We start from the raw sequence: 25,235 nt of genomic DNA, 5'->3' as shown, positions 1-25,235 counted from the left end.
AAGAGAAAGTATGACACCATTAATGATTTTATATACCCTTTACTAATTCTTGTGTTTGACAACAGAAAAAGTTATTAAAATAAACTAAACTTGTAAGTGATTAAACATGAATAATGTACCTGTACTGGCCCTGCAGCTCTAACTAATAAAACTTAATACTAATATCTTCTTGGAGCAGGAGTAAATACTGTATTTTACTAATTTCTTAACTAAAGCTTAAAGAGGCAAAGCACTTTAAGACTATACATGTTCCTCTTAAGCTACACCAAAAAGATATGTGGTTAAGAAAACATACTTAACACTTAATCCTATGGGCTAGTCTACACTAATGCTGGAAGCTGACCTATGTTACGCTACTTCAGTTATGTAAGCTACGTAACTGAAGTCCACATAACTTAGGGTCAACTTACAGCAATGTCTGTACCATGCTATGTTGACTGGAGAAGCTCTCCCGCCAACTTACATTCTGCCTCTCGGGGAGGTGGAGTACAGACATCAATGGGAGAGCGCTCTGCCATCGACTTAGCTTGTCTTCACCAAACCTGTTAAATCGACACCAGTGCATAGATTGCAGCACTGTCGATTTAGCAGGAAGCATAGACAAGTCTTACTAAACAGCAAAACCAAAACCATTTATAAATGTACGTGCATTCCCTTTGCTGAGACTTGCCTGCTGGGGCAGATGTACTTGATGGAGCCGTGCTAGTTGTTCTCTGATTCTGGGTGTTGCGTACAGCCCACTGCATTGAACGGGGAGCTTGGGCAGCACCATTGGCATGAGAGCTATTTGTGGTTCGCTCTAGAGGCTCATCAAGCATGAACGTCTCCTGCTCTATGTCATCACTCTGGCTACTGCTGCTGTCTGAATCACTGGAGTCATTTGACTGAGAATCATCCTCAGAAAAAAATGCTGGAACACTGCTAGCACCTATGTAGGAAAACAGTGTTTACTGTAATTTACTTACAAGCAGTGATGCACAGTCAGACTATTGTACATATATAATAAGTGTCTGAAAACTTCTTCCTGAAAAAGAACTACACTTGTAACATTCAAGTACCATGCTTACAGAACATCCAGAAACGCATTCTAACAAATTGTCCTTAAAATACGATTGCTAACTTTCCATGACAGTTTTATAGAAAGGCAATCAAATTAGTTTTACTTATGTTCTGAAAGACAGTTAAATGATTAAGGAACATTTTATTTAAAACCACAGTCCTTTTCACTAACAGGTAATAGAGCAGAAAGTCAATGTAGGAGTTTGACCTTCAGATGACTTCAACTCGGATTTAGAAGGATCCAGCTCCCAAACAAGAAGACAGAACAGTTGCTCTCAAAAATACTTAAAAGTGGTGTTCAAGTTACATAGGGAAAAGAAACATTAAAACATTTAAAGCTGACTTTTACAACACTCCCAGGTATTTTCACACTGATGCTAACAGCTGCACAGCAACAGAACATAGGCAGAAAGCCATGCTACAAGAGCCCATTTCTCTTAAGGGGGCTGCACACTGCTGTCTCACTGTAGACACACATAAGACATTAAGTGAGAAAAACAGAGGAGAAGGAAGCTTCAGAGACACGATTACAGGAGGAAAAGTCTAATTTAAGTGCTAAGGGTCTCCCCTACAAATTGGGGGTAGAACTAACTATTTCCCCACATTTCCCCTGCCCTTTACTGCCTTTGGCACTAGGCAGCATGTGACCCTTCAAAGATTTTGTACTAGAAGCCGACAAGTAAAGTCTCTCCCAACCTGTATTTAATCAGTTAGATACTTTCCTTTATCACATATGCCTAAATCCTGGCTTCCAAGTTTAAATGAAGACCAATGCAAGAGAGGATGAAATGGTGTACCTGCTTCTGATCCCGCAGTAGCTGCAGTGACAACACTTCTACGCCCACTAGCATTATCCTGGTTGCTGTGGTTACTCTCACTGTCACTTTCTGTTTCAGCTGCTGCTAGTAGATCCAGCTCCATGTCACTGCCTGCAAAAATGAAAAAATACAATATTAACATCTAATGCTTACAGGAAAATAATTTAATATAAAAAGAATTTGTGCAGTCCTGCATATTTACAACACCTCATGCTTATAACAGAGCACTAACCATCTTAAAACCATCTCACTTCTACACTTTTATTTCTTCTAAGTTTTGAGAATTAAGAACTCATTAAGAACTCAAGCCACAAGATTCTACATTTAAAGTGGCACTTCCAGCCTTATTAATTCTGCCTGTGCATATGTACTACATAGTCTTTAATTACAGGATCATGTTCTGTTTCAAGAAATAAAATGTACATATAAACGGAGTATCTTGGAAGCAGCTGAAGCCTTCAGGTAATCAGAGTTTGATAGTTTCTAGTCACATTTCAGTTTTGGACAAACCCAAATCCGGATAATCAGGATTACCTGCAAATAAAATGGTTCAAAAGGAAAATCAAGGGCAATCCTTTAGAAACACAGAAAATGCCATATTTCATCAGACGTTTGATCCATCCTGGCCGGCATACTGTCTCTGACAATGGCTGACACCAGACAATTCAGACAAAAGTGCAACAGTTCCCATAATAGACAATTAGGAAGAAACCTTTCCTAACCTAACACAGTTTGTGCTGGTCTTAAGGCCTCAAACATAAAAGGTTTATATCCGTCTTATTTTTCTATCTGATATAAATGTATGTTAGCAGTTCAAATTATTCTTTCCAACCTGTATTACTTAGCATTTGGCAATACTGTATTTTGTTTGACATCATGCTATCCATTTGCCTCTCTTTATGATGTCTCCCCAGTCGTCCTATCTTCTCTAGTCTTGAAGAATCTAAATAACTGTCATCTAAAATGTTTGCCTTCTTTCTATTCACTCCACTTATTACATCATTAATATTTGTACTGAATAAAAACCAGTCCTTTTATGAATCCTTGGGGCACCCCACCTGATCTTTTCTCATATTTAATACTGACTATTTTGACTCATTTTTTAATCTATGCCAGTTTCTAGCCCGTAACTCTTGTGAGGGACTTTGTTCAAATGCTTTTTGAAATTTCAAATAAATTATATACATCAGGTTTTTTTTCTACTATTTTGCCGATAGGCTAAAAAGATTTGGTTTTGCTGTTTAATAAGGCTTGTCTATGCTTCCTGCTAAATTGGCAGTGCTGCGATCTATGCAGTGGTGTCGATTTAGCAGGTTTGGTGAAGACAAGCTAAGTCGATGGCAGAGCGCTCTCCCATTGACGTCTGTACTCCACCTCCCTGAGAGGCGGAATGTAAGTTGGTGGGAGAGCATCTCCAGTCAACATAGCATGGTATAGACACTGCTGTAAGTTGACCCTAAGTTCCTTCAGAACTCTTGGATCATCATCATCAGGGCCTAGAGCAATTTGTTAGTCTTTAACTGTCAATTTGTTCCATCACTTTGAAACCTCAATCTGTTAGTGTCCCATTTATTAGCTGAAAAGTGAAACTATGAAGTCTGTATTGCCTCAAAATTCTCTGTGGTGAAGACCATTGCTAAGAAGCCGTTAGCTTCTTTGCAATACCTTAGCCTCCTTAATTGCTCCCTTTATTCCTTGGTAGTTCAGCAAACTCATCTATTCTTTCACAGGCCTCCTGGCTCTGATGTATTCAAATTTCAATTTATTACTTTCTTTATGCTGTATTATTGCTAACTGTACTATTGTTAACTAGTTTGTCCAGAATCTTGTCTTTTAAAGGGGTGGGAGAGGGCGGAAGAGGAAGGAGAGATGCTCCTTTTGCATTATGAATGAAAAGTATATACCATCTTCATCATGCTCATCATGTTGTCCTTCTGCTTCAGCATTTTCTTCTCCATGTTCTTCTTGTTCATCATGGTGGTCTTCTTCTCCAGCTACTCCCTCAACCACTTCAACCTGGAAAATGCTTTTTATTTTTATGCTGTAACATGTATATTTATCTTCGTTCTATTCAAGTACAAGCTGTCTGCTTTCTCCTGAATTTTGTTCTGTGAATCATACTGCAAAGTGACAATTCTGTTTCCTGCAGCAATACTAGTATAAAATGGGCATACAATTCTGGCAGAGGTGAGGAGGAGGAAGGCATTTATTTGCACTGGTTTGTGTGGCAGCTCATTTGACAGTTCACAAATGGAATGTTATGGAACAGACAAGACATCCAAAAATAAAAGTTGCCTTGGACATCAGAATCTAATATTGAAAGGGAAATGTTGGCCACAAACACCAGGATTAACTAATCCTTTGAGTTTGTAGTTTTTTTGTTTTTTTTTTAAATCATCCACCTAGAAAACTACCAAGGATCTTATCTAAAGGACATCTCCTCTTGGTGGACCTATGCTCTGAAATCTACATATGTTAACAGATTGTTACAACAAAATATCACCCAACACACTTGAACATGCAGCATGTAAAGGACTGAGTGTTACTTTAACAGTGTTCTGAATCATGTTCTAGTTTTGCAAAATTCAAACGTTTAAGAACGTGTCTACACCACCATTCAGTCCAACCCCATTTCCGTAGCAAGACTGAACCATGTTCTAATCATGTCAGGCACTACTGTCTTGTAACGCAGACCTTCACCACACTTTTTTCCAGTGTACAGCAGACCTTACTTGCAGTATTCCTGGAGGCCACTGCAGTCTCTATACCATGTATATGCTCAAATACTGAATTCATGACTTTCTAGCTCAGAGGTGAGTGCCATTGATTATGCACTGATATTTAAACATCAAAATGCACATTATGTACCAAATTGCGAAAAATTAAGAAAATAACCTCTTCCACATCTGCTGATACAATATCATCTTGCTCTTCATCTCTGCCACGAACTGGCTGTGACTGGCTGATCCGTCTCTGCTGAGGATTCCTTATAATGTAGGAGGACTGAGACTGACTGGAACTACACCAAAATAGAAACATAAGTAAACTATGGCAACAGAAAAAATTACACTGTAAATATTTTTAACAAAGTAGTAGTTATTCACTTCCCTTCTCACAACAGAGCTAATCTAAAAATCTCGTGGAAGTGTGAGGATGGAAGAACAAAAGGGCTTCCTCAGATTTACTATCAAATTAGGAGGACCAGCCCTTTCCTTTCCTTTCTTCCAGATAAAGAAAACACTTTCAAATTAGACTAAAATGAACAGTTAGATTATCACTTACTCAGCACATGTTCACCTTTCTGCAAACATACCCAAACAGCAGGAATTAATCAGTGTGTTCATGTACGTGAGAGGGGATGACAGCACTAGTCAGTGAAGAAAGGAAAGTACCATGGGCACTGGCAAAGTGCTGCTCTTACCCAGCTATTAGTACTTCTCCAGTACTGCTGGACACCAGCATTTTTTCTGCTTATCTTCTGTCTAAAGTTACTTGATCTAGAGTGTGTCTCCCTGTGATTGAGCTTCAATATCATTACCCCTTACTGCACTTGGGCTGGAATCAGACTGTCTTCATCTCTCTGTGTTCACAATACAGTCAGAGATTTGCTCTCATGCTCACTGGGGGTCTCCAGCAGCAGTTGCATTTCTCTGGACTCAGCCAAAACAACACCAGATTACCCTCAGAACAACTGACTAGATTTTTTCCTGCCTCCCATGCATTGTAAAAAGCATCCTGTATTCACACCCTTACAGGTCCAGATGCAAAGTACACAGGCCAGTTATTCTTTTATGATGTTCCGGTGGATGCTGCCACACAATTTTTTGTGATTTATATACTCATGGCCAAGTATTCTGGAAACATTTTACTTGTAATATGGAGCCTCTACATTCTGCTACTAAATACATCAAATGATTCTTTAAAGAACATTCCAAAACCATATTGTAGCAAGCACATAACGAGATGAATAGAATAAGTAGTTAACTTTACCTGCTAGATTGATCAGATGATGGTCTTGGTGGTAGAGGCTCCACAGAGAATAGCTCTTCACTGCCTTGCATGGCATCTATACTAGTGCTAGCAAGAGTAAATGGTGCAGTAGGACGCGCAATACCCATCCTGACTGGAATAATTAGGGATTCCGCTACATTACACAACTCCTCCACAGCATAGGGTAGCAGTGCTTGGAATACTCGTTTACATTTTCCAATTGGTTGTGGAATAAAGTTGCTAGAAAAAAATGGTGGAAAGAAGAATCAAATAGGTCATCTTTTGAAAAAAGTGTTTATAAGCTATATATGGGTAAAAATTATTAACCAAAGACAGAATATGAGGCAATATGTGTAATGCATTCTCAAAACAAAAAGCAAAACACTCAGTCACACTGCAAGTGAAGCAAGTGAAGATACAGAAATTGCAATAATTTATGATGATGCTGGTCAAAAGAGGGTTAGAATTAGAGCTACTGGGGGAACCGTCTTCCCATCCTGCAAAGTTTTCAGAGAGATTTCCTAACTTTTCCTGTTCTGCACCAGTACAAAACAAACACAAAAAACAAAAACAAAAAACAACAGACTCTCACCCCTCTCCCAGAACAGCCAACCTAGGGATTAGGGCATTAACATGGGATGAGAGATGCCCAGGTTCAAATCCCTGTTCTGCCAGTCTCCTACATTCCAAGTCAGCGTCCTAACCATCGCCAATAGTTATTCTGAGGTGTGGGGTCTCAGTTTTTTCTGTTGGAATAGTTCCACTTGGAAGACATTTCCATTAGAGCAGGTACTTGAAACTAAGTCTCATCCCAGATGAGCAGCCAACCACTGAATATTCTGGGGTGGGTGAGCCTCCCTCCCTCTCTCCCTCCCCCAGCAAAAAGTTTGCTTTAGCTTTTATTAGCATTTATTGAAAAATTCTCAACTAATTCCAGTTTGACTACTTCTTGTTAATACCTCAAAAATGAGGGAGCACATATAAGTGTACTGTTGACAGAACAAAGTTGGTCAAGGCAGTACATTTTGTATAAAAAACAGAACCCTTTCAACATTAAAATTTAAGGTTCCTTTTATATCTTAACTAGAGTAAGGTCAGCACACAATTTATAAAAGCTCAGGTCCAATGCAGCACTGTGTAGAGCCATGTGTGATGTAAACTTCACAGTTCCACCAACACCCCTCATCTTTGACCTGTGACACCTGACACTAAGTCTGGAGACACTACTACAAACTGCCAATTGTGCTGAACTGTGTGACTATGTTATGCATGCTGTTGTAGCTGTGTTGGTCCCAGGATATTAGAGAGACAAAGTGGGTGAGGTAATATCTAGCTTTTGAGCTACACAGAGCTCTTGTTCAGGTCTCTGTAGCGTGAAAGCTTGAAAGAGAAGTTGGTCCAATAAAAGATTATTACCTCACCCACCTTATATCTCTAATTATGCTATGGGAAAATAGAGACTAAAGTAAGAGTCAAACCATTCCTTTTTATATGAAACTTAAATATCATATGAATCCAGATCCCCAGAGGTAAAAGGCTAGTTTCAGAAGCCTTATGGATCACCTATCCCCACAGGACCATTTTAGTGTTTTCCTTATTAATGACTAAACACCAGTTCATACACATCTATTTATGTAATGAGTAAAACACAATCCTTACTTTTTCTTTTTGGATGAAGCCATTTCCACACTAAGAATAACAAAAACTCTTGCCACAGAACGCAGAAATCTCATTGTAACGGCAATAGCTTCTTCTCTACGCCCTGGAGTGTATTTATTTTGTAGCTCCTTTACAAGGGTACCCAGCAAAGTATCTAAAAGCTATGGAAACAACATTATAATGCATTATTTATGTGGTAAGAAATCATACTAGAAATGCTTAACGCATTTTGTTTCAAGTGTCTAAATTAAAGATTCACAGAAAACTGGTATCTAAAAATGTGCTCGTTCCCTTAATGTAAAAAAGGCATATCAGTAGATCACATAAGAGCAGAATTGGATGGAAAACCCCACACCCTTTGAAACTGAATTAAAAACCAACTCTTAAACGTATCAATATCTAATGGATATTGCAGGATGTACAAAATTAATTTAAAACACAGCTAAGAGTGCTTACCAAAATGTCTGCTGTGCACTTGACAATAAGGCAATGTGTAAAACAGTCCAACCGAATTGTACCACTTTGCTGATTAAGGTAAACTTGTTCTTCAGGCAAAAGATGACCTATTCTACTGCTTGCACTAAGACTTGGAAAAAACAAAGCAAAATGAAAAAAAATTTATATAAGTTGACAGATCTCAAAAACAAGAGTTTAAAAAAAATTAATTGAAACAATATTTGCAAATACACACGGGTCTTTATTCTCCTGGGAGCCAAACATGATCATAGATTTCAACGCATTCCAGTCTTGTAAAACACGTTCCAAAGCAAGCTGAGCAAATCGTGGAGGTTCTAAATCGTGATCAGGCATATCAGAATCTAAAGAGAAAACGAGGCAAGAGTGGTATGTGAGAAAGGGAGTGAAACGCAGAGACCTACATATTTTTCTTTTTATTGAAAAAAGGCTCACCTTCAGGATTTGCAGTTTTACGATTACGATCTTCCCTAATTCTAGGTGGTCTGTACTGGCAGTGTTCCACAGTTTGCCTGGCAACTGTCTGTACTAAAAATAATAGAAGATGTTCCCCTCTGTAATGCAGAATACATTAGTAAGAAAAATATTTAAAAACAAACCTGTCACATATTTTATTCCTTCTACTCCCTCACCCCAAGTCACTACAAATAGAAACTTGCCTGCTATTTGGCATTGTGACCAGATTTGTAGTGGTAAGCAGTCTGTAAAGTAGGTCAAGACGAGCAGACTTCTGACCTGCAATTAGTGTTTTACACTTGCATTTTTCCCAGCAATCACAGTAGGCTGTTGGGGATGTTCGCTTGAGCCTGAAACAAATAAAAATCTTTAACATCACTCTTCAGAAATTCATTTTTAAAATATTTACTGAAGACAGCTTTTGGGTTTTTGTTTTTTTAAATAAATTTCATTTTCTACTATAAACTTTTTGAAACAGTAAACACACTCATTTTAGAGAAAAAAATTACAATTCCTAAATAACTCAACTTTAGTTTATTGGTGTTCTGTTCTACTACTGATTTAGCATGACAGTTTCACTACACAGCTTTTCACATTTCAGATTACCTTTTTTTTTAAAAAGTAAAAGGGATCTCCAAAGCATCAAAAAGTTAAACTGAAAATCCTTTTTTCTACTGAAGAAAAATCAAAGATTCTTAAAAATGACAAGCACATCTTTGTGGGTATGAGCTGATAACTTGTTAGTTTATATATGTTTGATATTAATGAAGCTGGGCTTAAGCGGTTTAATGAAGTTACCTGGACTGTAGCTTCAAATTTGTAGCAATCAAATATTTTGGATGTATATTTGGTTTCTAGCTCATTTATCCCTTGCTCAGGGCTACTTGTTAGGGGGAACATACATTAAATTTGTTTTGATGCTTCATAGCTTTGGTTCATATTTTATTCCTATATAAGCAAACTTCGGAGGTTGTGGTTGAATATGCTAACCATTTACTCTGTATGCCACTGCCTCCAGTTAAATAGCAGAAAGACTAAAAACATTTATGGATATAAAAAAAAATGTATGGATATAGACTGGTTCATATTAAGTTAATTTTTAATAGTTTATTAATGTGCAAGTATTTTGTAGCATAAACTAATGAATTTGAAACAACAACTAATCAGAAGAGAAAGCAGCTAGTGAATGGAACCAATTAAGACATCAGTTTGTCTAACTCAGTGTGTACTTACTTGCAATCATGACCTTTGTGACAAACCCTTGCACATTCTGTGCAACAACAAAGAGATTCCAGTAAGCCACATGTTCGGCATTCAAAAATATCCTAGAATGAAAAAAATCACCATTTTATAAACTTGAAGTTATATGCATAATTTCCCGCTCACGATGGATATCTAGTATCAATATTCACTTCAATATCAAAAATGTAGGGCTGGAAGAGACCTCAAAAGTTCATCCGGTCCACCTCCATCTTCTACAATAATACAGGATTAAGTATACTACAGTGTACTTAAATACAGTAAAAGCCATTTCATCTGGCATGTTAGGGGGATGGGGGGTGCCAGTAAGTGAAAAATGCTGGTTAAGGAAGAGGGAGGGAGTTTGGGTGCAGGAGGGGGCACAGGGAAGTGGGTTGGAGCACCGGGGGGTGGGACGACGACGATGGGACAGAGGCTCACCTTGGGCGGCTCCCGCGCCCCAACCTGCTGCCCCAAGTCCCCTCCTTCACCCAAATGCCCTCCCAGAGCCCACGCTCCACACCCCCTCTGCCAGACTACAAACCTCCTGCCAGATTATAAACCGGAATGTCAATGAAGATCAGAAATGCCAGTTTATAGAGCTTTCTGGTTGGTGAAGTGCCAGATAAAACAGCTTTTACTATATGTTGCTTTCCTTTGGTATTCTTTCAGTAAAAGTGAAGCTATTAAAACTGAATGTCAAACTAAGGCAAGACTGAGCAACAGGACAGTTCTGGGGGAATAAAAGCAAGCTGAAAGGAAGACAACCTCCATTTTTAGAGCTGCATTAAGGCTTAAAGGGTGGCTGTAGTGGCCCTAGGGTAAAAATGGACTTTAAAAGTTGCTGAGTAGGTGCATTTTTGTTGGTTAATCAAAGACTGCAATGCCTCTAAAACCTTGCTTTTTAAAATATTCCTTTAACGCACACAATAGAACTACTGTGAAACATTTCTGCTAGTTAATCCTTCAGACTATAGAATACTCTGCTCACTTACAAATCTATGTCCAAGCTGTTCAGGGAAACAGCCCTAGAACTCTACTAGCAACAAGGTTTTGACCAAAAACAGCTACCGATTTATGTTTTCTATTTTGAGAAGTGGAACTAGATAAAGACGACTATAGCACAACTCCAAACTGTTAAAATGAATTAATAGATGAAGTTCATCTATACAAGAATAGGGCGACTGGTGTTCAGTAACACTAACTCTAAAGTACAGACAATGCATAGTTTTAAACACTTTTTAATAAGTTAAATGGGAATGTGTTTCCTTACCTGATTAATGTGCTCTGCTCCAGTCCACGTAAAGCTGCAGGTATCATTACAACACAAAACATATAAAGGAGAATCATCTGGGTTTGTGCCAGATGGGCAAACCATTCCCATGAACACATCTTCCTCTTTTTCACTAGAAGTTGCCTCAGCTAGAAAAATTCAAGCATAAGTCTTTTAAAACAAAGTTTTTCATGGTAAAATCCATTTTAAAAGAGTTAGAAATATGAACGATAAAATGCTCCCAATAATATTTAGAAGACTTCTTCCCCAACACACTATAGGTCTTCCCTACAAAGAACACCTGCAGATAACTATGATACGAAGTTAAGCAGGTGCCTAAGTCTTTGCAGGAAGGGAACCTAAATGTGTACAGTTGCATCAGATATTGTATTCCAAACCAGAAAGAATAAACTTAAGTAGTGGATCAAGTGATCCCTTTATATTACAGGAGTACTGTGAAGTTTAATCATTTAGCACTTTGAGAATACTATCTTAATTCATTAATGTTTGTAAAGCAACAAGATCCTTGAATGAAAGGCCTTGTTAGAGCAAAGTAGTAGTATTAACAAAACTCCATAGCTATTATTAATACACATATTAGTACATGTTCTCAAATAGCAAATTATCCATGACACAGGCACCATATTTTGGGAGGGGTAAATTTTGAACACCAGCATTTACCCGAACATATGAAATTTTACGTAAAAGAATGTATGTTAGTTATGCATCAATTACTGTTTTTGTATGTACGCCAAAACTAAAATTAAAAAAAGGAAACAGCTCGGTATGCATAAAACATATTTGAAACTCATTTACCTTTGGCAATTTTCTGTGCAGTTTCCAGAATGGTAATTGCAGCAGGGTACGCTCTGCCACTAACAGCAGACATAAATGGTGTCATACCTCTTGCATCTCTAGTAAACAAATTTGTAAAGTTATTACCAAATAAGTCGAAAAATGCTGAACTTGTAGATACACTAGAAAGCTATGAAATAGGCCAACTTAAACCTATATAAACAGGAATTAGCCTGGATAAATGAGGCTGCTGAATATTAGTACATATAAAGTAATAACCAAAAAGAATGAATTTTTTTGTGTAACAGAACAAAACTGGAAAGATTAAAAAATAAAGTTAGTATAGCGCAGACACTAAGGAAAAACAGGGAGTTGGTAAATTTACCATATATTTAAAACTTTGTCATGTTGATTAAAGGGAGAAACTCAATTAATTAAGAGTGTCTTTTTTTTACTGTAATAATCTAAATAGTCTTTCATGAGAAAAGAATTCAAATGTTGCTTTAGTCCTCTTTGGCATCTCATAGCAAACTTTTATTGCACAATGGGCAATATGTCTGTCAAAGTTCCAGAGTTTCCTGACACTTAAGTAGTGTCCCTTTGTTTCTTAATTAGTATGAATTCTCCCTACTCTGAATAGTTTATCAATTTTATCAGTCTTGTCAATTGTGAAAATAGTTAATTTCAAAGCCTTGTCTTATCCAAAGATATTAAGTTGGATTCCATTTCATCTTTCTTCACAAAGAATCTCTAGACCTGGTGTCGGTTTCTTATGATACACCCTTCTCCAATACAGCAGTATCACAGTGTTAAGTGCCTAGATTAAATATCCTCAAAGGGATTACTTGAGAAGTAAAGTACTTTGTAATCCATGTATCTGTGTGCACACACACTCTTGCAGACATTCTGCAGTAATACTAGTTTAATATACCGTTTCATATTTAAAATTTGTCTACAGATTGAAGACATTTTAACCAAGATGTTCATGAGTAAGTTTCAGCTCATGTACCATCTTCAGGGGATATTTGTTTTAAACAATGGCAGCACTTTTCATTTGAAAACCCTTACTTGGCTGATAGTAGTTCTCGAAGATAAGGTTGTAAAACGACACTATCACATAACAATTTCAGTATAAAATGAGCATTTGCCTTCCGATCCTTTGATTCTACTACAGACGGTTCGGTAGAAGGACCTGTAATTAGAAAAAATACTTCTGTGGAAACAATCCCTAAAGTGGATCCCTCTTACAGGGGGTCATTTAATAAAAATAATTTCATCAAAAAGACATAGTTGTATTAAGGTTATCATCAATCATCACCTTGACTATGATAGTCTTGGCAGTTTCAGCAACACATTATGCATTTCACTGTATATAAAGGACATAAGATTTGCGAATGTGAAATGTTATGAGCTGAAACAGATAGCACAATTTCATGTTACTATTGACAGTTTTCACATGCACAAAATTTACAGGTAAATAAAAGTTTATGTGATGTTCTATTGAGCTGTGCTTTACATAAAAATAAGTTTAAGAATAGTGGTAAAATGCTGCTTCAAGCCAAAACTATCTGTATTTACAAAGAAGGAGCAGTTGGGATACACAAAACCTATCAAAAGGTAGCTTTTCTGATTCCCCCTTCCCCCTTTCTAAAGCATATCCAGATAAAGAGCAGGTTCTCACCTGGTATGGTGGAGGTGCTAGGTCCTGGGCCAGTGCCAGTCGCTGCTGTGGTAAGAGATCCCACAGCGGGGGCCAGGATAAAATCAATGTCACCATCTTTCAGTAAACAGAACAGCAGGATGTACATCAATATATAAAAAACATCCCTAACAACAAGCTTTTTCTGCAGTATCTAGCTACACTATACATCTGTTCTTTATATTTAACTGACAATTTGCTTTTAGCAAAAAGTCATGTCATTAGGCTGACATCAATGTAGCCAACATTATAGCAAAGTCTGGTTGTTAAAAAAAGTTTGGCAACAGCATTTTAAACAAATTTTGTTTATTGTACCAGTTTGAATAAATGCTTTTAAATTCTAAATCACTGCTTCCATACAAAAAGTACATCTGACTAGTCCATTACTAACATTACTTACTCTTCAGGACATTTTTTAAAATCTATACATTTCAGTCTCATACACTAAATTTTAAATTCACCTTTAAAGTCATTAGTTTCTTGTTGTTTTTTTTAAAACATGTTTAGTTTTACACTCAATTGATACATTAGCAATCTTACCAGGATCCATTGCAGGAGGATCAGGAACCCAGCTGGGAGGAGCTATTGGTGGAGAAACTGGGTCCTGGTGATCACTAGATGAAGCTCCAGCTTCATGTCTACCCAATCCAGCTGCTCGCAAAGATCTTCTCATCATCTCCCTTAATCTCAAACTGAATACAAACCAAACAGAACAAATTCACTTCCACATTAAGTATATTACCTAATTATAAATCAAAGAAAAACTTTTTTAGTTAAAGGCAAACCAAACTTGTGGGGGGGAAGTACTTAATGAAATTAGAGGTCCTGAAGACAGCAAATAAATAGGGACACCTTGTGAGTTTATCAATGACTTAGACCAACATAGGTACCATACCCTCTCACCCCCACCAATCCCTCAACAGCAATGATTAGTTGGGGGAGAAAGGGGAATAAGAGTTGAAAGAATCCAAGCAGCTTGCAGAATGGATCACTATAAAAGATATTAGGAGTATCTATTACAATATTACTCATTTATTTTGCCATCACAGAAATTACACTCTAATATATACAGACCACACACACTGAAATCATAAGCCTATCCTAGAAGTTTTAAGATGTAAATATAAGTAGCAATTTTCAAACACTTCTATAACACTTTTATTCCTAGACTCTCAAAGCACATTATAAACAGCAATTAGTTAAAGCCTCAAAATCTCCAGGTTGTAGATAAGTACTAATACACAGTTGAAGAAGCTGAAGGCCAGAGTAGTTGAGACACACCCACAAGTCTATGCTAGAGCTAGAAACAGAACCATGCCTGTCTGGCCCTCACTCCTGCACTTTAATCACTACATCCCCATTTTCTTCTCCTTAATCTGACAACAGCACCTCATGCTTGACCACAGCTAAAAGGCAAAAAAAACAAACATCCCCCCGCCCAAACCTCCCCCCCACCCCTTCGAGGATAGGCTTATGATTGCCGTTTGTGTGGTCTGTGTACATTAGAGTGCAATTTCTGTGATGGCAAAGTAAATGAGAATATTGAAATTGCTATTCCTAATATCACCTTTTATAGTTTCATTAATATACAAGGGGTACTCAAAGTACAAAACAAGCTTGTTAAAACCAGTTTATACCTTCTGCTGCTTGATGATCCTGCCCGATTTCCTGGACCATTGCTTGATACTACTGAGATTGCATTTGCAATAGCCTCAACCGCAGAAAGCCTTTCAGCAAACGTATTCCTTTCAGAGCGCTCTGCTTCTGAAACATTAAGAAAAACATTTGGTGCCAAATTTTAAATAAAGTATCATTATAAAGAAAGGAGTTAAAACAAGGAACTTTATTACATCATAAAGACTTTCCTGCAAACTCTTTAATTTTTGTTTGTTTTAAATTCAAATTAGTCTTCCAGTTGCAAATTCCCTGGCTCTAGGAGGAAAGTAGCTGTTGATGGGAAATGATTGCACAGAATATGCTTTATGATCTGCAAAAACACAGATCCTATGTTTTTCATTTTGCAAGTAGTATCCAGATATTACTGCTGTGTGCCTTATACATGTGTGTAATAATTATTGGAATAAGACTCTGGATTCAATGAATAAGGTGTAGAACTATTAGTATCTCTATATACAACAACCCAAAGAGTCTTAAATCTCCTCTAATGGCTGTACAAACATACAAAGGTCCTGAGTGCCAAAGGGAACCAGCATTTGAAAAGTCACTGCAAAAGAAACAATTGCACAGAGCTCCCCTCTGAAATTTCTCTGAGGTGTCAACCCAATAAAGTTCATCCAGATACTGACGACAAAACTATATCGTGCAGGCAATCATGACAAAAATCTATGGTACAGCAAATAGGATCAGCAAGACATTTTCATTGGTTTGTGTATTAGAAAAAAAGTTTTACAAAAAAGTTGTAAAATTTGCATCTGATGAAGTGAGTGGTAGCTCACGAAAGCTTATGCTCAAATAAATTTGTTAGTCTAAGGTGCTACAGGTACTCCTTTTCTTTTTGCGGATACAGACTAACACAGCTGCTACACTGAAAAAAGAATTGTACAATTTAGTATAAACAGTTTCTCTCAGAGAGAACCGTTTTGTCTGGGTTACAACATTTCTGTGAAACAGAAAGCCACATAAACACTACAGCACTGTGGTAACTAAAAATCCAGAAATTACTAAGGGCATGTCTTCACTACGTGGTAGTTGCAGCACCAGAGCTGGGAGAGAGTTCTACCTGTGCTATAAGAAAAAAAACACCTCCAGAATACCTGCTCCCAGCGCTGGTGCACTGTCTACATTGGCACTTTACAGCCAGTGCTCGGGGGGGGGGGGGGGGGGGGGGGGGGGGGTGTTCTTTCACACCCCTGAGCAAGAAAGTTGCAGCGCTGTAAAGTGCCAATGGAGACAAGCCCTAAGTCATTTACTTTTAGTGCTTCTGTCTGGGTAATGAAAAATTATATCGACTATATTCTTCTATAATCCTTTACTTACTTCCCTATGAAATATTCTAGTTCAGAATCTCAGAAAATAGGCATCAATAAAAGTCATAAGAAATACTGTTCAGCAACATACAAGCTAAAAACAAAACATTTCAAGTTAAGTAGTTAATGCAGTTTACAAGGTCATTTTCTGAGTTTATTTTATTCAGGCAGATAATGTGAAACTGTAAAAAACCACCACACTGGATTTATATTCTAAGTTAAAAAATTTCACAAGCATTTCTGTACCAGCATTTAACTAGAATTGGGTAAGGTTTCTACTTTAATATGATCAAAGTTCCAAGGTTACAGTATTGGTACTGTCTGTATAATAAAAGCATACGTAGCATAATAAGTGGTACCGGTATTAGCATATATATTTAACATTGCCTGACATTTTCCATTATAAGACCCTATTTCAGTTGCTTATAACTTTGCCAAACTTGAATCATTTGGACTGAAACTTCATGCTTACTGTTTTAGGTTTATGTCTTTTTCAAAAAGTTTAAGCCAAATTGGTTCAGCTGTTTCTCAGAAAGATGAACAGTTTAGTCCATGTTAAAAATTTTATAACTGTTTCATTGAGAAGCTCAAGCACACCCTCTTCAGAACCTGGAATTAAACCCATTATTCCTGAGTCAACATTCCTTTGCTGCCATCCCTGTCTAGTGGCAGGTCAACAGAAGATAACCTTCTACCACTACTGCTACTGTTAGTTCAAGTAGGGAGGTCTATGCATGGGAACTGAAGAGCCCAACCCTACTTACGAGGAGGGGAGTAGTCAATATTACTCCACATGATGGAATTTTTATCTTTTTGGATTTTAAGTTTTCAGGAAACCTGGTAAATTATATAGTATATAAATTATAAAAAAAAACTGTCAAAAGAATGTTACGGTTGCACAGTCAAGTATTCGAAATTAGGAAGAGAGAGAATATTAAGGTTGCCAGCCAATGCAACCTTATTTCAGCCCTCTTGTGGATATGCATTTAATACAGTCTTTAATTACATGATCACATAGTATTTTTTCCCACAGGACCACTGCCTCAATCAGTGCACATGATGGACGGTGCTCTGGGAATAAGTGTTGTGTAGTGAATGAGGCGGTTGTCTGTAGGACCCCTGCCTCATTTCTGTCACAGAAATTGGAAGGTGTGTAATGAATGAGACAGGGAATTGCAGGAAGAAAAAGGATGGTCTTGCAGTTAAGGCAGCTGTATGCCACTCTAGAGAGTTGGATTCTGTTTCTGCCTCCCCCAGTACCATATAGAAACTCTGTGGCAAAGTCACTAACCAAAATTTTCACTGGTGACCACTATGTGCTCGTTGGGTAACCCATCAGAGACACGTGGGGTTTGACTTGTGAGTGATCCACACTTCTACAACTGAGATTAATGAGAGTTGTGCTCTGAATGTAGAGAGTGTTTTAAATTGCTAAATACTCCGAAAAAAAATCAGGCCCACAGCTTCTCAAACTGGGCTCCCAAAATTAGTTGGCACTTCTGGATTTAATCTCTCTGCCTCAGCTCCTCATGCGTGAAATAGTGATACCACCACCCAGTCACCACAGTGGCCTCATGAAGATAAGTTCATTAATGTCTGTAAACAACCAAGATACTACTATGAGAGCACCACAGTAAAGCCCATGAGGAAGTTAAATCTTTATTCAGTGCAGGGTTTGGATGGTGTACAATAAATAAGGAATGGGGCCACACATTGAATGATGAGGATAAAAGAAATATTGAATAGCTACCCATTTGGTGAGCACTGTCCATCTTGTGCACTGAATGAAGTAGCCCTGTGGAAACAATAGTATGTGATCATGTAATTAAAGACTATCATAACGCATATGCAGAAGGGGGCTGAATTAAAATGGCAAGAGTAGTCTTAATTCTGGCATTTCCTATCTTTTGAGCATTTGACTTTGCAAACTTATGTTCTTTTCATGTGTTTTTTTTTTTTGATGCAATAGTATTTTAAAAGCTATAAAAAATGTCAGTCCCTTACATCAACAGAAAGCCCTTTGTTCATATTTTCCAATACAGATTTCTCAATGGAAGAAATACCAAAGACACCACTAAACATTAGACTAGTTATTTGATAATCCTGGAAAGAAAACAAACAACTGTGTGCGTACGTGCGTGCGTGACCCCAAGCTAATAGTGATATAAAGGGACAATCTAAAATTTTCAGATCTGGGTACTCTAAGTTTGTCCTAAAACCATAGTTAGGCACCTATATAAAGTAGTGCTGAGCTCCCATAAACCCCAATGAAGTAAGTGGGAGCTGCATATGCACCACACCTTTGAAAAGTGAGGCCATTTATTTTAGGTGCCACATTTTATGCACTTGTTTTGAAAATTTTGGCTCTCCTCCAAATATTCTTGAAACTGTATTAAAAAAAGGTAGTTTCAAAAAGACACTCATGATACATTGCTCACCCTCTTCCTCTTTAGTTTCTTTGTTACTGGTTGGGAAGCATACAGATACGCAAGCATGTAGAATATTACGATTTCCATCACATCTGTGGCTAAGGAAAGTCTGCAGCATCTGTAGATTCTGATCCAAGACAACAGCTTGTTCAAGATTCATCAGGTATTGTCTGCAGGCCTCATAGTCACATCGGAGAATATGCTGCATTAAAGTCTGTTTCTGTGCTCAGAAAAAGGAAGAAAGACTTTAATAAAATGAAACAAAAAATTTAGACAGAAACAATTCTAGATACTTCTGGCTTCGCATTGAAAAATGAACATGCAAAACTTAAGTCTAAGATGTTCACTAGTAACACAGGAAATGTTGAATACAAATATACCAGAAGAACTTTTTTTTTTAAATGTTATCTCAACATCATCTCATATCGAGTCTGACTGTCATTTCTACTATAACCAAATAATAAAAGGAAATTAAAGAAAAAGGACATGCTGAAATACCAAGCATCTGTCAAACCTTCAAAAGCTTGGCTCTTGGCATCATACCTGGTTATATCAATTCAAAAGATAAAGGATTTCTATGATTCATGACTATGTAATAGAGCAAAATGGTAGGACTCAAGGAACACAGCAAGTGGTCTGTATAAACTGGCTTTTATAGGGTTTTCTCTTAATGATTGGTAGAACTGGGATGGAAAGGTTGAAATTGTCTGGGTGACCCCTTTTCCTCCTACAGATGTGGAGTACCCCAATGCGAGACTCAATATAGGTCTAGTACAGGGGTCAGCAACCTTTCAGAAGTGGTGTGCTGAGTCTTCATTTATTCACTTTAATTTAACGTTTCGCGTGCCAGTAATGCATTTTAACGTTTTTAGAAGGTCTCTCACTATAAGTCTATATATTATATAACTAAACTATTGTTATATACAAAGTAAACGAGGTTTTCAAAATGTTTAAGAAGCTTCCTTTAAAATTAAATTAAAATGCTGATCTTACGCCGCCGGCCAGATCAGGCCGCTGCCAGCCTGGGGTTCCGTTCACCTAGGCTGGCAGCAGGCTGAGCGGGGCCGGCGGCCAGGACCCCAGACCAGCAGTGGGCTGAGCGGCTCAGCCCGCTGCCGGTTTGGGGTTCCGTCCGCCAGCTCCTGCCAGCCAGGGTCCCGACTGCTGGCTCCACTCAGCCTGCTGCTGGTCTGGGATCCCGGCCCTGCCCACACAGAGTGGGTACCTACCTTCTCCCTGGTTCTAGCCCATTCTCCTCCTCTCTCTCTGCACTGAGCTGAGGGTGGGAGTGCACTGAGCACAGGGCTGTACGGTCTGGCCAGGAGCTAGAATGAGGGAGGGGACTCAGGGTTGGGGCAAGAGGTTTGGGTGTGGAGTGCTTATCTGGGAAGCTCCCATTTGGTGCGAGGGGTGCAGGTGGGAATGTGTGTGTGGGAGGTGGGATGGTGCAGAAGCTCCCGTTTGGTGCTCAGGGTGGGGGTGGGAATGTGGGTGGTACCAGAGTCAGGGCATGGGGTGTGGGGGGGGCTGGGAGCGTGTGAGGAGGGTGCAGGAGGTCAGGGCAGAGGGCTGGGAGCATATGTGGAGGGTGCTGGAGTCAGGGCTTGGGTCGTGGGGGGTGCAGGGGTCAGGGCAGGAGGCTGGGGTGTGACGGCGGTGCAGGGGTCAGGGCAGAGGGCTGGGAGTGTGCGTGGGGGGATGCAGGGGTCAGGGCAGGGGGTGTGGGCTAGGGTCCTGGGGTTGCTCCCAGCTCCCTGCCCAGAGCGGCTCACGGAAGGGGGCTGGAGGGGATATGCCCTGATTCCACCTCCTTTCCCCAAGGTCCCATCCCCACCTCTTCTCCGCTTCCTCCCCGGAGCAGCAAGCACGCTCCCTCGCAAGGGCCATCAGCTGATCAGTGGCAGGGAGGGAGAGGAGGAGGGGCAGGAATCCCGCAGGCTGGGGGAAGAGGGAGCTTGCGTGCCCTGCAGCAGCCGGTAGGACCAAGTTTCTTCACCCTGCCCCCGCGGGGCAGCGGAGAAGAACGGGTTGGGGCAGGCGGGATTTTTAATGGCATGCTGCTGCCTGCCAGGGTCCCGGCCTGGGTTTGGCAACGGGCTGAGCGGGGCCGGTGGCCGGGACCCCGGCAGGCAGCAGTGTGCCATTAAAAATCGGCTCGTGTGCCGTCTTTGGCACGCGTACCACAGGTTGCCAACCCCTGGTCTAGAATGATGTGCAGCAGTACAGCACACATGATAAATCCATTCTTTAGGAAATCTGCTAATATACCACACCAACCATTTAAGAGGAAGTAGTGGAGGTTCTTCCAGCATGTTTGGCATTTTGCATAAACTAGTGTACAATATATTGTATAATTATTTATACGGTGCTGTAGGCGTATATGGCACTCTACAGAGGATTCAAGCAAGAGGTCCTTCCCCAGAGATTTTATACGTCACAACAGTGGAGATTCACAAGAAATCACTCCTACAATTTCTCCTTTAACATTTCCTGCACTAGTTCAAATTACAGGCAAACTGTAGTGCCTTTACAGTAAGTGGCAAACTTCTGATCACTTGAGAAAACACATACATTCATAATAGAATAATACAATATTATGCAAGACACACTAGTCAATATTTTAAACTTTAGAAGTATAATCCCTAATAATTCTAACAATTATAAAAGAATAATTTAAAAATCTCATACTGGAGTTGTGTCAAAGACCTTTTGGTTTACTAAATAGTTGTGTTTGGTTTTCATGTTTATAAAAGATTACTTAATTTAAAATGACACCTAAGAGTAGAAATGCAATGGTAATTTAAAGAGTTAAATATCAAGATGCTTTAATTTACTGTTTTTAAAAAGCAGTTATTAAGATTACCACATAGTAATGAAGTAAGCAAAACACAGAACATTACCTCAACAGCCATGATGATGATAGCAGCTTTCTTTTTGATGGTTGAATTAGCAGGAAGATTTGTTAAGGAATGAACACCCATTCCAAGACTACTAATAGGTGGAAGATCAAGCCAGTCGGGATCCCTTATTCCACCCATGCAATCTTTTGCCATTGGATAGATAGTTCCATTTCCATCTCTAAGAATAACAGGAGATTCCTACATAAAAATAAATTAACACCAGATCACCATTTTGCAAAATCATAATATGTATTTCTACATTTAAATCCCTCCTAAAGACTCACTTCTGTTATGCTGCCTACAGGAAATCTAGTTGATTTGAAATTCATAACCTCTTCTTAGATTGAGCTCCTTGGGACAAGAACCACCCCTTCTTGAATGACTGGGAAGGGCCTAGCACAAGTAAGTGTCAATTTACTTTAAAAATGAAACCTCAATTAAAATGAAATATGTATCAATCCTAACAATACCTGGATCTTTGACACCATAATTTATTGAAAAATACTTACAAACCTGAATGGAAATTTCAGGTTTCCATTTCAGGTTTCTGAATTCTATAAATTTTCAATGCCTTTGACAATAAATTTTCTTACATATCTTTACTAAAGATGTGGATTATACAAAAGCTTGCAGAAATCACTGAATATTATTTTTTCTGTTTCTTCTTCTAAACACCTATGTATGCCTGCAGATCCATTATTCACTTAAGTCACCTAAGCAAGTCATGGACTGCCTACACTACATAGAAAAAATATCAATATTGCTGTGTGTGATATATTTTCTCTATAGCCTTTATATAATAATCTGCATTAAGAAATAATCGATATGCAGTTAAAGATGGCCCCCTTACATATTCATTACAATACTGAGTTAAGTCTGTTATTCAACCTTAAATTTGGGATTACCTGACTTGTGTATTTAGCCAGGCAAATTCTACACTGATTTAACATACTTTTGACCCGTAGTTTCTATTATTTTAAAAGGGGGAGGGGAATGACAAACTTAAAAGAAGCAGATTAACATCACAGGATTTAGAAACTCTGATTTGCAAAATATTGCAAACAAAGCATGCAAGTCCACAGCCAGCCCTATTTGTCTTTACACCAACATTGGAACCTGATCAACCTTGATGCCACAGGAACCCAAAGAGGAGGCTCCATTTAATAAGACTGTGGGTCTGAGAAACATTCAAGAAGTTTCAGTCTTCTGGAAGTGCTTCCAGGAGACTTAGTAGTTCAGAATGCTCCTAAGAGAGGATGTGCTGCACAGCCATGTGTCAGTGATCACGTGTTCATTAAGCTCCTTATAGACACATGCACTTCACATCCTATTAGACAGATGCTTAACAAGCTTAACACACTGAGCATGAAATAGTTTTTGCTATTTTCAAATGTTCAGAAATGGGTCAGATGAAAATCTACTTTCCTCCTGAACAAAGCCATATCTGCTGTTCACTGAAGTCTTCACTGAAGCAGTGGCTACTTCCTCTGTAATAAAAATACTTTGCGCCTTCCATCCAAGGATTTAAAAGTTCTGATATGTGATTTTCAGACATGCTTAAAAGTGTTTAAGTGCCTAACTTTCAATGAAAGTCAAGGGAGTTGGATGCCTAGCTCCCTTAAACCATTTAAAAATCCCAGCTCTTCCAAACCTTAAACGAGTTTTAGAAAAGTAAGCAGCATTTCCATTTTACAGGTTAGGAAAACTAAAGCACTTTAAACGACTAAATTCTAACAGGGAAATTAACAAGAGAACCCAAACAAACCTGTCCAGCTGTAAAAATGGCAACGCTTCTCTCATTCTGACCCAGGAAAGCAATGCTGCTAGTGGGGAAGTTATTTTCTTGCTCAGCTTTCCCTGTAGCAAGGTCAAATATGCAGTATCGAACCCAGTTCCCAGTCTTCAGGACAGCATGCACTCCTTCATGGGTACATGAACAAGAAAGAAAAAAATTAAACATCTCTTGTTGATGGCGTTCTGTAATACAACAGAACACACATACAAACCATTGCATCTCTAATAATTTGTTAATCAACGCAGACAAGCATGCACCTTAATTTGACAGTTGAAATGTTTTCCACAAAGGGGAAAAAACACTTCTAAGAAGTGCAGCAGGGTAGTTTACAGAAAACACTTACCTTTTGAATCTACATTCACAGCTAGAATCTCTGTTTTTTCAGGAATACACAGCTTTTTAGGAGTCCTTTGGAAGCAGTCTGGAACTTTTGGAGTCCCGCCAGTTTTGACTACCTAAAAAACAAGAGCAAGATTTCAGTATGCAAACAGCATGAGGAAATTTCAAATTCCTGTTTTTTAATTTCTCCATCCAACATACCTGGAGTTCATCTATTCTGAGCAGCCTACAATCTTGGAGAAGGGAAGAAGGATCGGGATCTGAACCAGAGCTGCTCTGACAGTTTGCATTACTGGATGTGCCTGGAAATTTCACAGCAACATACGCACCGTCCACTTTTAGTACCTACAAGCAGAACATATTAAATATAATTGATGTATTACTAAAAACTTTGCGATAAAGCTGTAAAGTAGTTTTATGTACCCTGAACCTTTTTGTCAGAGCATAGAAGTTTGGTCTGAGACAGTAAGTCTTAACTCGGAAGCCCCTAGTTATTAGGGGCATTATTCTTCTGCAGTTACTGGGTTCCTGTGCACCTATTTGTTTAGATGGATTTCTTCATGCCTATCTCTAATCCAGTATTTGGAATGACTACGAAAAGGAGCCGCATGACAGTAACCGGTGAACAGAGTGGTCTTACTTATCTGCCCCAATCCAATCTCAAAAATAGTTTACTATTAAAACTCGAGTCTAAGAATGCAGCCACACGTACCCAGGAACATTTACACTACATGCATCTTTCCCCTTACAAAAGCAGTCGAAAGCCTCAGACACTTCTTCTGAAATTCTAAGTGGTACTTGCCCTTGAAGAGCTGCTCATTATATATGCATGACTGGTATGCTTGCCAAACAAGTTCCTCAGTTTAGCATTGCATTCATGAATCACCAAACTGCAAAGCCATCATGTCCCTTGGTCATTCCAGCTGCAGTCACCAGTCTCTCAAAAGTACAAGAGAAAAATAAGCAGAAAAAGTGTAACGTTCCTTTAACTTTTGAGGCTTCTAGGACGAATCAAGGTCCAATAACACTTTCACCTTTTGGCCAAACCAGGTGATGAGACCTGCCTTCAGATTTACTAAGGCCTTCACCTCAAGGAATAATGGTAACTCTGAAGCTTTTGCTAGCCTCTCAATTAAGTGAGATTGGTGCAGGTACCCTGCCTGCAAGGAAAGAAAAGAAGTATTTTGTTCACTAGTCAACTGCTGCACCCTCCTCTACTCTGATGGAGTTGTAAGGAGTAGGAGAGCTTCCCTCTAAATCTTCAGGGTAACAGAGACTCCTATGGACTCCCAATCTTTCCCCCAACCAGTTTCAGGCCACCAA

At 38.8% G+C, this 25,235-nt stretch overlaps 1 protein-coding gene across 27 annotated transcripts in view; it reads right to left on the bottom strand.

The window, feature by feature from the left end:
- Nucleotides 1–25,235, bottom strand: part of UBR5 (ubiquitin protein ligase E3 component n-recognin 5) — a 140,253-nt gene that overhangs the window by 31,112 nt on the left and 83,906 nt on the right. For 8 of the 27 annotated variants that reach the window (XM_037892168.2, XM_037892171.2, XM_037892173.2 and 5 more), the window contains 23 exons: nucleotides 24,114–24,257; nucleotides 23,917–24,028; nucleotides 23,544–23,698; nucleotides 21,779–21,976; nucleotides 18,888–19,098; nucleotides 18,200–18,244; nucleotides 15,100–15,226; nucleotides 14,003–14,154; nucleotides 13,445–13,540; nucleotides 12,832–12,955; nucleotides 11,785–11,882; nucleotides 10,969–11,117; nucleotides 9,690–9,781; nucleotides 8,660–8,806; nucleotides 8,436–8,554; nucleotides 8,218–8,344; nucleotides 7,983–8,112; nucleotides 7,527–7,687; nucleotides 5,868–6,107; nucleotides 4,773–4,896; nucleotides 3,782–3,893; nucleotides 1,857–1,988; nucleotides 671–928 (listed from right to left, as the gene is read on the bottom strand). In XM_037892168.2, coding sequence (XP_037748096.1) covers nucleotides 671–928; nucleotides 1,857–1,988; nucleotides 3,782–3,893; nucleotides 4,773–4,896; nucleotides 5,868–6,107; nucleotides 7,527–7,687; nucleotides 7,983–8,112; nucleotides 8,218–8,344; nucleotides 8,436–8,554; nucleotides 8,660–8,806; nucleotides 9,690–9,781; nucleotides 10,969–11,117; nucleotides 11,785–11,882; nucleotides 12,832–12,955; nucleotides 13,445–13,540; nucleotides 14,003–14,154; nucleotides 15,100–15,226; nucleotides 18,200–18,244; nucleotides 18,888–19,098; nucleotides 21,779–21,976; nucleotides 23,544–23,698; nucleotides 23,917–24,028; nucleotides 24,114–24,257 — 3,253 coding nt within the window. The remainder of the gene's footprint in view (nucleotides 1–670; nucleotides 929–1,856; nucleotides 1,989–3,781; nucleotides 3,894–4,772; nucleotides 4,897–5,867; nucleotides 6,108–7,526; nucleotides 7,688–7,982; nucleotides 8,113–8,217; nucleotides 8,345–8,435; nucleotides 8,555–8,659; nucleotides 8,807–9,689; nucleotides 9,782–10,968; nucleotides 11,118–11,784; nucleotides 11,883–12,831; nucleotides 12,956–13,444; nucleotides 13,541–14,002; nucleotides 14,155–15,099; nucleotides 15,227–18,199; nucleotides 18,245–18,887; nucleotides 19,099–21,778; nucleotides 21,977–23,543; nucleotides 23,699–23,916; nucleotides 24,029–24,113; nucleotides 24,258–25,235) is intronic. The other 19 variants (XM_037892174.2, XM_037892176.2, XM_043539248.1 and 16 more) reach the window with 5 other exon arrangements.

Source organism: Chelonia mydas, chromosome 2 (assembly GCF_015237465.2).
Source record: "Chelonia mydas isolate rCheMyd1 chromosome 2, rCheMyd1.pri.v2, whole genome shotgun sequence".
NCBI classification, from domain to species: domain Eukaryota; kingdom Metazoa; phylum Chordata; order Testudines; family Cheloniidae; genus Chelonia; species Chelonia mydas.
This window is presented reverse-complemented; position numbering and strand designations above follow the sequence as displayed.